Below are 13,365 nucleotides of genomic sequence, written 5' to 3'. Positions count from 1 at the left end.
AGCCCCAGCAAACCTAGCTAGGGATGCTGCTGTAGATATTGCAGTCTGTGGACCCCACCCCCATTCACCTCCCTTCTACCCCGGTCACCTCTCCCCCTCCTCCTCCACCCTGTAAACACATACTGGCTTTCGCTCCTGCCTGAGCTGGTCCCCTCAGCACAGCCCTCTGGTCAGTCTCGTGTAGGAATGTGCCTGTCTCCCCCACAAATCCGCTCTCAAGACAGAGAATCACAGCCTGCTGGACTGAGGACGATCAGTGGCTACCAGAAGAGGCAAGGGCTCTCCCTAGGATCCAGTTTGTGACTGTGGATTCCATCCAGCGTCACTCAAGAAGCCCCTTATTCTGAGCTCAGTTGCACGCAGGTCTCTGGGGTGAGGCCCAGGCCCTCCACGCCAGGAGCTCCTGATCTCAACACATAGACCAAAGGTCACAACAGTGAGTCCAGAATGTGCTGGGCCACGGGAGTCATAGGGATCCAGATTCCGCCTGTGGTAGCAGGGGTCTAAGGCCAGAGGTGAGTCTCTGAGAGGCAGACACTGGGTCAGGGAATTATCTGGTCAGCCAGTACCCCTGCCAGGGAGTGTTACAACTTGGAGCGAGGGTGAGGGGATAGCCAGTCCCCGGGCTATAGTAGGAGCTGGCAGTCACATGGCTTTGACATCAGGAGGCGGGAGATCAAGGTTCTAGGCCTATCTTTGCCTGGCACTTGCTGAGTGTGACCTTTGGCACATCACAAATTCTGTCCTGTCTTCTTCCTGGGAGGGCGGTACAGGTTAAGTGAAATCACAGGTACGTGATCTGTAAAGGGCTGAGGAGCTATATAAACAAGTGGCTGCCCATCCTGGGATGCATCAGGGGAGGCTGAGTGACTTGCCTGTGTGGGACCTGCCAAGGCCTCTCCCACTGGGAGCTGCACTGTGGTTACAACTCCGTGAAACTAGGCCCAGACGGATGGGTAAAACAGTCAAGTTTGGGTGGAGGGGGTCTGGGATCAGGCAAACCTGGATTAGATGTCCAATTCCTCCTCTGCCTAGCTTTGGGTTCTTGACTGAGTCCTGAAATCTCTTTTCAACAAGTTCCCGAGTCCATAAAAGGGGAATAATGATTTTTCGCAGGATTGTGGTGGGAATGAAGTGGGAATGTTTATACACATACCTGCAACTGTGCTGGCCCACAAATGTGAGTTTCCTTTGGGCATGTGTTTCCTTCAGTTTCCCTTCATTTTGTTCTGGTTTTGTTTGTAAATTAAAAAAATAATAATGAAACACACAAAAAAGAGGAATTCCCGTGGGAGGAGGTTGAGCCCAACAACAGTCCTGGTTTTTGCCCCTGACTCAGCGTGAGGACTTGGGAAGTACCTGCTCTTCTTCAGACTTCATTTCCTCATCTGTAACACCGGGGCTTCCATCAGAGAGTTTGTCCAAAGCCCAGCCTGGAAGGCATGGGATACTACCCAATTGTGAGCTCCTTCCACGGAGAGGCCCCTCCAGGCTGAGCTGAGGGATGGGGGTGAGGCAGGGACCAGGGGAGGGAGATGGAGTTGTAGGGGAGGGACAGCAGGCTGGGGAGGTGGCTGCTCTGTCACCACTGTGCGCTGGCCTGTGAATGGAGCAGGCCCTCTCAGCTTAGGAAGCCTGCTGCCTATTTTCCCACAGCCTGCCCAGTTGATGCCAAAACAAAACACACTTGCTTGCTCCCTGCTGGAGGGCAGCAGGCCAAAATGAGTGTCCTGGAGGGCTGGCAGATGCCCTGGCATCCTGACTCTACTCCCTGGGCACCCGGCCTTCACCTGTCTGCAGCACATCCACATACCCATGTCCTGTGGTCTGGGTGAGCTGAGCACCACCTTCCGTGGATGGTGGCCCAGTGTGTGGAGAGGAGCTTGCCCAGGACCTGCACTCCCCCTCCCCTTCTCATTTGCAGCTCTCCTCAACGGACCCCTCCCACACCTAAATCAGCCTGTGTTCCCAGTCCAGCATGGCCCCAATATGTAATCTAATTCTCGCCATGCTGCTGTGGGCAGAGCGCGTGGCATCGGAATACTGGGAGCTGCTGTCAGTTGCTGTGGGAGGGAATTCCCTGGCTCAGGAAATCTCTTCCTGCGGAAGGGAGCAGGTGGTAAGTCTCCCCGAAGAGACAGACAACGCCAACGCTGTGGGCGGAGCCAATGCTGGGTAAGACGCATCAAATCCACCACCCCCGCCTTCTCTCTGATGCTTGTCTACACTGGGCACAGTAATGATAATAGCTCATACTTTATAATAGTTACTGTGTGTCAGCACTGCACAGAAATAATTAATTCTCACAACAACTTTGAGGTGGTTACTATTATTAGCCCCATTTTATCCTAAGGTCAGGAAGCCAAGAAATGGCAAACTGAGATTTGTACCCAATTAATGAGGCTCCAGGGTCTGTGCTGCTAACTACTATGCAAATCTGCTACCAGAAGATGCTATCTCCCATAAAACCCAGGTCCAAACTTGGAATGGCAAGATGCTTGCCCTAGTATTCTAGAATCCAGGCATTTTCCCAGATTTGCCTGAGCTGAGAATCACCTAGGGGTCCTTGTTTAAAACACAGGGCCCTCAGCCCCACCCTGAGGATTCAGTAAGTGTGGTGTTGGGAAAGAGGCAGTGCCTGACACGTGGAAATTGCCTCCAAAATATTTGTTAAATGAATGAATGCCCCTGCCTTCTCTGAACCTCTGCCCATCTCTAAAATGGAGTATGGAGCTGGCCTGGTGGCACAGCAGTTAAGTTCACATGTTCTGCTTCGTTGACCCCCAGTTCACTGGTTCAGATCCTGAGTGCGGACCTACGCACCGCTTGTCAAGCCATGCTGTGGCTGGTGTCCCACATATAAAGTAGAGGAAGCTGAGCACAGATGTTAGCTCAGGGCCAATCTTCTTCAGCAAAAAAAGAGGAGGGCTGGTGGCAAATGTTAGCTCAGGGCTAATCTTCCTCAAAAAAAACCCCAAAATTATGCTTGCTTCAGCATCACATATACTAAAATTGGAATGATAGAAAAGATTAGTGTGGCCCCTGTGCAAGGATGACACATAAAATGGGGTCACGTTCCCCACCCTGCCCTACCTCTAAGTGTGGCTGTGTGTTGAGCCGGTATGTGTATCTGCACCAGTTTTGCTTGGGTGTAAGGAGTTGTTTACAAGCACACCCAGCTGGCTCCTAAGAATAGCTATAATAATAATAGCTAACATGTCTTGCATGCTTATGGAAGACCAGGCACAGCTCTGAGGAATTTGATGGTGTTAACCAATTGATTCTCACAACACTCAATTATCCTGACTTTAAGGATGGGGAAACTGAGGCTCAACAAGATTAAGTAACTTGCCTGTGATCACACAATTAGTGAGAAGGAGGATCTGAACCCAGATGGTCCTACTCCAGTGTCCAGATAGAGTTAACCACTCTATCATAGTTTCTGGACTCTCCCAGCCCCTCCTCTCGAGAACTGAGCTACCACAGTTTAATTGAGCAAATGGTTACTGCACCTATAGTGGTCAGGGAGGGGAGAATGGAAAATTGAATTAACAGGAGTTCTCCATATAGATGGAGAGACAAGATCTAGAATTCCCTCACTATCATTTGAGCCTGACTAAGAAACTCTAAAGCAGAGAATCAACGTGCTGTGGGAGTTCCTCGTCAGAGAGGCTGCCTCTGTCTAAAAGAGGGGACCCCAGAAGGCTCACTGGACATGGGCCTTGATGCATAGGAGGTGGACATTCCCAGGAGAGGGAGAATGAGAGCAAAAACCGCAGGCTGGTTGGGCCTGGGCCGTGTTTGGAACAGTCTGAGTAGTGAACCCTGGGAAAGGAGCCTATAAAGGTAGACTGTGGCCTGGGTGTCCCCCTTGATGTCTGGTCTAAATTTTAGAAAGTGATGCTCCTTTACGGTGTTTATCACCTTCTGTAATAGGCATATGTACCGCCTATCTCATCCCCGTAGATCTCTGGGAAGAGATCTTGTTTGTCACTGTATCCCCAGCACCTAGAACAAGGCATGGCACCCAGCAGGCAAGCTAGTTGGATGGGTCTGAAGGTCTGAAGTCCCAGAGGTTTCCTAGCAATGGAACATTCACTGTGGGCTGCCAGGTCACAGACTAGAAGGCCCAGGACAGCATCCTAAGGGAGGGTGTACCTGAGGACCTATATAGGCCTGTCATCTGTTTGTTTTCAGCCCTCTGTCCTCACACTCTGCACTGGGCCTGTGACCTCACTGCTGCTCCTCCCAGGGCAGGCTTGTGAGTACACAGGCCATAAACGAGAGGATGGACAGGTCTGAAGGACAAGGCTCCTTGGGCTGGGTCACACTAACTCCAGTGCCTATGTATTTCCTCCCCACACACTGGGCACTCAGCCTGGGGCTTGGGTCTAGTTCTAAGTTAGACTGACCGGCTGAATTTTGCCCCTGCTGCTTTCTAGCTATTTGGCTTTAACTGCATACACTGGATACTACATACCTCTCCAATGTCATCTCACGCTGGCTCTGTGACCCTGGGCCCAGTTCTCACTCTCTCTGGGCCTCAGTCAGTGTACATGTTGGGGTGATTACCCTTGAGGCCCACGTGGCTCTGTCATTCTCTAGTTCTGTAACCATCAAGACCAGACAGTGCTTTCTAGATGGTAGCAAAATGAATGTACAAGTGAAGCTTGGTCTTTGCTCTCTGCGGCAGCTAGAAAAACCTCTAACTCAGCACTCATCACAGAGAAATGACTAAGGCCATAGGTATCATGCAGATATTCCATCTAGGTGACAGTTCTTTCAGGCATACCTAGAGATGGTTAATCCCCATTTGTACTCCCAGCCAGACCCTCGGCCATGCACTGGACCTCAGGAGGCTTGCCCCAGTGGGCTGCGTCATCAGGCCCCCTTGCCAACTGGCTTCTACTTGGGTTTGGACAATGAGAAACAACAGGAGACTGGAGGAAGTGAGAAGAGAGAGGTTGGGCTATTTCTCCCTCTGCTCTCTCCACGCTTCGGTGCCTTCCCCACTCTCTCCTTGATCCGATTCCTGCCAGGCAGCCCTACCTCTCACTGGGCTCCAGTAACGCGATTCCTGCCCCTCCTTCAGCCATAGTCTCTGCACACTTCAGTGCAGCAGTCCTTTCATTATGTCTCTTCATTTGAACCATTAGAGGCGATTGCTTCCTGCTGGCCTCCTGACTATTACAGGACCCTCCACCTGGATCTGCCTCTTCAGCTCCCTCAGGTCAAGACTTTCCCCCAGAACAAAGAACCAACCAGCCTGGCCAGTGAACAGCCCTCCCATGCACCTGCTCTAGGACAGATGTGTGCAGTGTGGCTTCTTTGGGGGCCCCAGGGTCTGATTCTGACTGTCACTCCTACTGAACTCTTGTGGGAAGACTCAGATGAGGCAGGGGCATCTGCAGCAAGGTAACAGTGACTGGCATGGGGAACCAAGACCACAGAACAAGACATGCCTCAAGGCAGAGCATGGTCACACCACCGCTTGGGCAGGGTGGGCAGTAGGGTGAGAAGCCAGGAACCAGCAATGCTCAGAGCAGGCTACCTGGAGGGCTGGGCAGGGCCTGGCCAGGAACCAGAGCTGGAAAGGGAGAGAGGGGAGGGAGGGAAAGCATATCTTCGCAGAGAGTTGAGCAAAGGCTTGGCAGAAGGAAGTGGGATCCCCGAGGGCAGGAGAGAGGGGCAGGGACTTGGTGGGGCACACAGTGGTCAGCGGCAGGCTGCCCCTTGTCATCCCTCAGGACATGGCCTCTCAACCTGCCTCAGCCTGGAACAGGGCTCCCGCATTCCCTCACAAGCTATCTCATCTCCCTCAGGGTTGGGCTGCCAGTCACCCCAACCCTTTCACTTCCCTTCCTAACCGCACCTGCCCAGACCACAGGCATAGCAGGGCCCAGGTTTCAGTTCTCATTTCCGCCGCACCTCTGTAGGCTCCTGAAAAGTTTCAATTTCTTGACAGGGGTCGGGCCTGATACTGACGTTGGTACCTTCAATCTTCTGTCACCACCTCCTTGCCGTCATTCCTGCCTCTCCCCCTACTCCCTCTCTCCTATCCTCTGCCTCCTAGCAGCCAGAGCAAACCTTCTAATATGCTGTTTTGACCATGCTCTCCTCTGCTCAAGACCCTTCCATGGCTGCCTCTGCCCTACAAATTAAGCCCAACTTCTTAACAAGACATTCAAGGCCCTTTACCACATGACTCCAGCTGGCTTTTCTGAACTTCTCCTTCAATCTCACCATTGTAGGTGCCTTTTATTCCAAACACAACATATATATGCACTTTTCCAGAACTCATCAAGTTCTTTTAGCAACTTCACACTTCTGAATATGCTATTCCCTCTGCCTTCAGCCTTTCCTCCTTTTCTCTGCCTGATAAACTCATATTCACCCTTCAAACCTCAGCCCCAAACCCCTGCTTCTGTAAAACTTTCCCTCCCCACCCAGGTCAGGATTAATCGTCCTGCCTCTGGGTCTCTATAACCTTGTTCAGATCTTGATGACAGCACTAAGCTGACTAGACTTCTACTAAGTTATATCTTTTTCTGAACTGCTCTTCCTTCCAAGACTCCAGCCCAGCTGGATTGTTCTTTAGCTACATGACCTTGGGCAAGTCACTTAACCTTCTCTGGAGTTGTTGCTGATCCCCCAGGCTGGATTAGATCTGTCGAGATTTTTCAGCACCTGTGCATACATTGATAGTCATGATTATCCCATGATTCTGTAACTATCTCCCATCAGGCTATGGGTCCCTTGCCAGCAGGATAACAGGCTAGCCTCCTTGTGACCAAATTGTCTCTCCATCCCCCCCTTTCCAGAAATCCTTATGGTATGGATAAATTTAATCCAAACTCAGTTTTTGCAAGTGGGGAAACGGGGCCCAAAGAAGCACAGAGATTTGCCCAAGGTCATGAACCAGCTGAGGGGCTTTTTTCTCTGCCCTCCCCCAAGTCTTTGGGCCAGCCTACTCTCCAGGGACGACCCCAGCCTGGGCCAGGGCTCTGGACCAGAGAGCAGGCCTGCACCAGCCCTCACCTGTAGCTGTCCCATGGGTTTTCGGGGTGGAAGCTGCCAGACAGTTTTACTTCCCTCCTGGCTGCCGAGCGCTGAGAGCAACTGTCAGACCTCAGGCACTTCCGTTTCACTCAGAGCCAGGCTTCCTTTTCACCCCTTCCGTAGGCAGCAAGCAGACCGGGGGCCACAGCCTCTGTGCCAGCTCGTGGAGAGTTTTGTTTCTCTTTGGGGGGCCTAGCCTAGGATTGGTGGTGGACTCCCCGTAATGACAGTCTCCACCCTTTGGGATTTGTGGCAGGAAGCCTGATAACCCAAAACCCCAGGAAATTGGAGTCTTGACCTTGATGAAACCTCATTTGACCTATATAGTTGGGGAGTGAAAGGCCTCGCATGAGGAAACTCCTGCAGAATCATAAACCCCCAGAGCCAATGACGGAACCTGTTCATTTCACAGATGGGGAGACTGGGGCCCCAAAAGGGATTTTCCCAGAGTAGAAATGCAGTGATGTACCCAGGGGCATTTATTTGTAGGGAAGCCTGACCCTCAACTAAATGGTCCTAATCTGTGTTGCTCTTACATGCTTTGGCCTGTGTAATATTGTTTTGTTTTTCTGCCTCCCTTTTCCTGGCCCATCAGGGGCCCCTTCTCCCTGCTGCCTTGGTGAGCGCCTGCCTGCAACAGCAACTTCTCATCCCCAACGTGGCTGACAATTAACCTTTAAACTGCTTACAACCAGATGGCCGAGGGCGTAAAACTAATGTGTAAAATACAGATAAACGGGCTCAGGTCAAGGGCTTGAGGAACGCCTCTGGGATATCCGGGAGCCTTTTATGCTTAGAGTCTGGTCTCTGCAGCCTTCCCTCAGCAGAGAGAAAAGTCCAGGCTCAAAGGTGGGGCTTGGCACTATATCCTCACTGCTCTTTGTCAGTCCTCACTGGCTCACACGTAACCCACACATGCTTGGAGGAGGCCTCTGGAAGGAAGACAACAGCTTGCCCCTCTGCTTCTCTCACTTAGGTAACTTATCATCCCCAAGGCTGGGAGGGGCACTAAAGATTAGGCAGTTCAACCCCAAGTCAGAGTCAGAAGTCATTTCCTTCATCTGTCCTTTCTCTCCACAACCTTTATTGGACTCACACCACATCCAGGGCTTGGTGCTATGAGATCCAACAGGGTCTTGTCTTCAGGAAACTCACCACCCGAGGTGGGAGACAGACATGGAGAGAGACGCTGCAGTGGAGTGCATCATGCGCCCCGAGGAGGGAGAGACCAGGTTTCTCAGGGACAGAGATGCTCCCCTAGAAGGATGAATTTACCAAACGGAGAAGTGGAGGAACGGCTCCAAGCAGTTCTCTATCCTCCGACCTCCGAGCCCACCCTGTCAAGCAGGTGCCTGCTAGATCAGACTCCTGGACTTCTGCACAACCCTTTGCCCTTCCCCCAGGCTTTATTTACTCACTTTCTTGGTCAACAAACTTCCCATGCACTTCATCTGTGAACACTCTGTCCTGGGCCCTGGGGACTCCTGGCCTTGAGGCGCCCCCCGCCTGGTGGGGGATAGATGCATAGAGAGATAATGACCACACAGTGTGGACATGGTGTGAGGGAGGGAAGGACAGCAATGGAGAGCCAGCAAGGCACTTGAGCTATTCTGGGGGGTCAGGGAAGACTTTCTGCAAGAGGAGAGTTATGACCTGAAATCTGAGATGCAGAATCCCCTTTGATCCTCCGAACATTCCTGGAAGGTAGGTCTCATTATCTCCATTGGAGTGGTGATAAAACTGAGGCCCAAAAGAGGTCAATGTCTCACCTAAGGTCACACGGTTAGTAAGTAGGCAGATAGGGGGTGCATTCACCCCTGGCACCCAGCAGTGGAGTCCGAGGGTGGCACCACTGGAAGAGCTGGGCCCAGGGGGCTGGGACCAGAGGTAGGATGTTCAGTGGCACAGAGGGAGGAGCAGAAGCTGAGAGCTTGGAGCTGGGTGGAACCAGCAGGACATGCCATTCCCCCCCTACACAGAAGACCGGAGGAAGGGACAAGGAATACCAAACAGGGCATCTGTTCATGGCTTTAAGACAGCAGAGCTGGCTTGGTCCTTGGACACCATCTCATCTAGCCCCCATTAAACTGAAGCTCATCCAGGGCAATTTATGAGGACACACAGCGTCACAGTGGTTGGCCAGGCACTAGAATCAGAGGCTCTGTCCCCAGCCCAGGGCTCCATGCACAGCCCCAGCTGCCACTATATCATTTAATCGAAACTACATTCACTGGCACAGACTCTGGGTTGGACACTCCTCCAAGCATCATGGGAACCATGGGGATCCTCCCCTTCGCTGCTGTGGGGAGCTTACAGCTGGGGTGGGCAAGTCAGATCCGTCTCACAGACCTGGCCCCTCCAGGCAGCATATGGGGAGTGGGGCAGCAACAGGCATGAACAAAGTGCTGGGGAGTGGGGTGGGGAGGACATCAGTGTCCCTGTTGCCCTGGGCAAGTCCTTGGACCTCAGCTCTCCCATATGTCCCAAGCAGAGACTGGAGCTAACAATCTCCGAGGTCCCTCGGTTCAGGCAGTCAGGCCTCTACACTTGCTTGCCTTGCAAAGGTTGGGAGGTAGGGCTGGGCCAAGCTTCCTGTAGGCTGGTTGGTGGGAGACAGAGGAAGTGGCTTGAGCTGCTTGAACCACCCTTGCTGCCTATGTCAGGGCTGACCCATTAGCAGCAGGGAAATCACAGACTCAGCCTTCAGACATCTGGGAGGTGTTGGGCAGCCAGGGTATTTTTAGAAGGCCAGAGGCAGACATGCCCGGAATCCTGGGCGTGGCTGAGCCAAAGAGGCTGGGAGGCCGGCAGAGGGTGAATCAAAAGAGGTGGTCCCAGCCCTGGTTCTTACTTCACCAAGGTCAGCTGGCCTTCCCTTTCTCCAGAGACCAGTGCTCAGGCCTGTTGTGTGCAAGCTCTGGCTTCTCTGGCCGCTGATCTGCTTCCTTCACATACTGAGCCGTTACAGGGCCTCAGGGAGAAGATGTGTGTCCCCGGCTCTCGATCCCCATTGATTCCTTCCACTAGCTCTTCAGGTGCTTTCTCTGGCCCAGATGAGATGCTGGGCCCTAGGGATATAGAATAGAAAGGAGGCAACCCTGGAGGGGCTGAGATCTGTTGGGAGAGGGGGCACGGAAGATGGGAACACAGCGATAACACCCCAAGACCACTTTGGGAAAGCCTGAGGCCACTTTGGGAGAGGAGGACATGAGGGCCTGAGGGAGCTAGGAAGGGGCCTGTTGGTTTCCCAGGCCACAGGACCACGTGATTATCTGTGGCCAAAAATGTAAGCTGCCAGGGCGGGTACCATGGCATAGTGGTTAAATTTGCTGTGCTCCACTTTGGAGGCCCAGATTTGCAGGTTCAGATCCTGGGTGCAAACCTGCACCAGTTGTCAGCCATGCTATGGTGACAACCCACATACAAAATGGAGGAAGATTGGCACAGATGTTAGCTCAGGGTGAATCTTCCTCAAGCAAAAAAAGAGGAGGATTGGCAACAGATGTTAGCTCAGGGCTAATCTTCCTCGGCAAAAAAAAAAAAAGAAAAAAAAAAGTAAGCTGCCAGCTCGGAGGCAAGCTCAGGATTATAACTGAAGGGTGATTATCAGTCTTTTCTAGAGCCACGCCTTTTCCTCTTACATTATTTCTGAAAGATGATATCTCAGAATTGGAGTAAAGGGTAAGACAATCTTTTCAGTTCTTGACCTTTCACCTACCAGAAAAAGTGCCCAGTTTGCAGTGGCAGCTCTAACAAATGGATGCCCCTGCTTTCTTCTCCCGACCCCATCCCCGTGAATCCCTCCAGGCAAGTCCACTCCATGGTATTATAGACGAAGACCCAAGACCCAGAAAGGGGCATGTCCAGCTCAGGACTAAGGAAGGACTCTGACCTCTGTCTGGAACCTGCGGATTCCCACGTGGTCAAAACCACGAGACAGGCACTCCCGGCCCACCCGTCACAAGGAGACGGCTGGGGCATGGGGTGGACAGAGGGCAGGAGTCCAGCCCCACACTGTGCCCCATCACCACTGACTCTGCAGCTTAGATTTGGCCTGTCCCTTCCTCCTCCCCAGGATGGTCTAGTCTTTCAGCCCGGTGCTTCTCAAACTGGGCTCCTCAGTTTCCTGAGGGTTTCCAGCCTTAGTCTGTAAGTTCTCTACCTGAATTTTTAAATGTTGTAGCTTCTCTTTGATGAGAATCTAAGTAAATTAATATGAGCATATTCTGGCTTGGTAGGAATGCAGAGCATCCTACAGAAGAGGCGGCTCTGAGTGTTGGCGCCCATGTCTGGGTTTATCAACAAACTGGTTCCAAAGAATCTCTTAAAGTGATGACACTGAACTTCAGTGTGGTATCTCAAGCTGACTTATCAAGTTTGAAACTCACTGCTCCAGCCAAAATGCTTATTTTCTTCCTGCAGGATCCTGGGCAGAGAAAGAACACTCTCAGTTGGGGTTAGAAGGCCTGAGTTCTAATTTTGTTTCTGCTCCCAGCTGACGGTTGAGCCTTGGAAAACTCCCTACCTGGGTCTGGGTCTGCGTCTGGGCTTCTTCATTTGTAAAATACTGACTTCGGGTCAGACAATCCCCTGCCTGTTCTGGCTCTCACAGGATTCCAAACTGTGATGAGCGACCTCTACCCCCACACGCCATCCCAACCCCATCTCTGAGGCCAATGGGGCACCGGGCTGCTGGTGGAGACACAGGCAGAGAAGTAGAGCCTCCAGGAGGGCGGGTGACAGAGATAAAGGAGGCAGCCTAAGGGAGGTTGGAGGTCATCAGGAAGAAAGCCTCCAGGACAAAGAGAGCACCTGCAGCCAGCCAGGCTGTCAGCGGGAGACCCACCCGAAGGCCTAGAGGCTCCTCCCAGGGTGGTGGGATTCCATATCCTGGGCACCTGGGAGGTCAGGGAGCCTAGCTAGCCCTCACTGGTAGGGGATTCCCCTCTGAGATTCCCCAACAAGTCATCCCCCATCTCACTCCGCCCATCCCCCCCCCCCAGGGACCTAGAGCCACCCTCTTGTATAGGCCCACCAGATCCCAGCTCACTCTGAGGACCCGCTGTGGACAACCTTCCACCAACATGCATCCCTTGGTCCTGCCCAACTCCCACAGATTGCATAGATCTCAAGTTAGGAGTCCCCTCTGTCAGGAAGCCCTCCCATCTCCCCCACCCCAGGCAGCGTCAGGGCCTCTATGAGCCTCTGTTCCTGCCACGGATCCACTGTAATTGTTTTCTGTCCATCTCTCCCTCCAGACTCCCTGCTGCCTGGGTTAATTCAGACACTGTGAAGATGACAGTCTCTTGATGCTAAGAGCTTTTTAACTCATCAAAACTTTCCTGAAGTCAGCTCTGTGCCGGGCACTGCTTTGTGACGAGCTGTGCTAGAGGTTGACTCTGGCCCTCAGGCCTTCTTCATCAGAACTGCTCTAGTGTCAACTTGCTGTTTGCCCACCGGGGCTGGGAATGGGCTTCTGTGAGCCCTCTCTCTCTTTGCTGGGAAAAGATTTGAAGCTCTTGGCCAGGGAATTTCAGGCCTGGAAAAGCAGCTGGAGTAGCAGGAAGTGCATCCCATAGGCCCCTCCTGACTTTGGGATGCCTGCCCTCCAGATCAATGTTCCAGCGCCTGGGGCAGGCTTTGCCTGCTGGTGACAGTTTGCGGACTGAATAAACTAATCTGGGCACCCCACCGTCTGACCCATCAATTTGTCCTGTCTTGTCATCCTATACCTGAAGGGGTCTCCTGGGCTAGAGAAGTGAGTGGGGGACTGCCAGACGGAGGAGAGGGCAGAATGGAGGCAGGGAGTCCTGGGGAGAGAGTGTGGGTAGGGAAATGCTTGGGGGTAGGTGGGGTGGTCCCCACCACACCTGGGTGGAGGTGGCTGCCTCTTCACCTGGGTGTGGGATCATCCTAGCTTTCAGTGACTTGTTCCCCACCTTGGCCCAGCTGAAGAGGCTTCAGAGCCCAGAGGTCATAGGTCATCACCTCCCAGAGAAACCCTGCCCAGCCCCAAGATGGCCTGTCCTCAGCACCCCAGCCCACTGAGCGGAGAGAACACTGGGCTGTGAGTCAGGAAAGTGTGTGGTTTGGGCAGATGACACCTCCCCTCTGGGCCTCAGTTTTCCCAGGTGTACAATGAAGAGATGGACTCTGTAAACCCCCAGGGGCCCCTCCAGTCAGGACAGAGTGTGTGCAGGATGCAGGGGAAGAAACTGCTCCTGTGTGGGGGGTGCTGGCTGGGTGCTCCCATATCTCCCATCCCATGTAATCTCATAGCCACAGAGTGAGAAAGAAATATCCCTC

The 13,365-nt window shown here is 52.8% G+C and overlaps 1 protein-coding gene and 1 pseudogene across 3 annotated transcripts in view; one reads left to right on the top strand and one right to left on the bottom strand.

Annotated features, from left to right (window-relative positions):
- Positions 1 to 7,141, bottom strand: part of FCHSD2 (FCH and double SH3 domains 2) — a 280,728-nt gene extending 273,587 nt beyond the window's left edge. Inside the window, exon 1 of one of the 3 annotated variants that reach the window (XM_070274437.1) lies at positions 7,039 to 7,141. In XM_070274437.1, coding sequence (XP_070130538.1) covers positions 7,039 to 7,053 — 15 coding nt within the window. In that variant the 5' untranslated portion in view covers positions 7,054 to 7,141. The remainder of the gene's footprint in view (positions 1 to 7,038) is intronic. The other 2 variants (XM_070274441.1, XM_023645793.2) reach the window with 2 other exon arrangements.
- Positions 2,987 to 3,087, top strand: LOC111774507 (U6 spliceosomal RNA; annotated as a pseudogene).
- Positions 7,142 to 13,365: the final 6,224 nt, after the last annotated feature.

The sequence above is a fragment of the Equus caballus genome, chromosome 7 (assembly GCF_041296265.1).
Source record: "Equus caballus isolate H_3958 breed thoroughbred chromosome 7, TB-T2T, whole genome shotgun sequence".
NCBI lineage: Eukaryota > Metazoa > Chordata > Mammalia > Perissodactyla > Equidae > Equus > Equus caballus.
The sequence above is the reverse complement of the archived record's forward strand: the minus strand, read 5'-3'. Positions and strand labels throughout refer to the sequence as shown.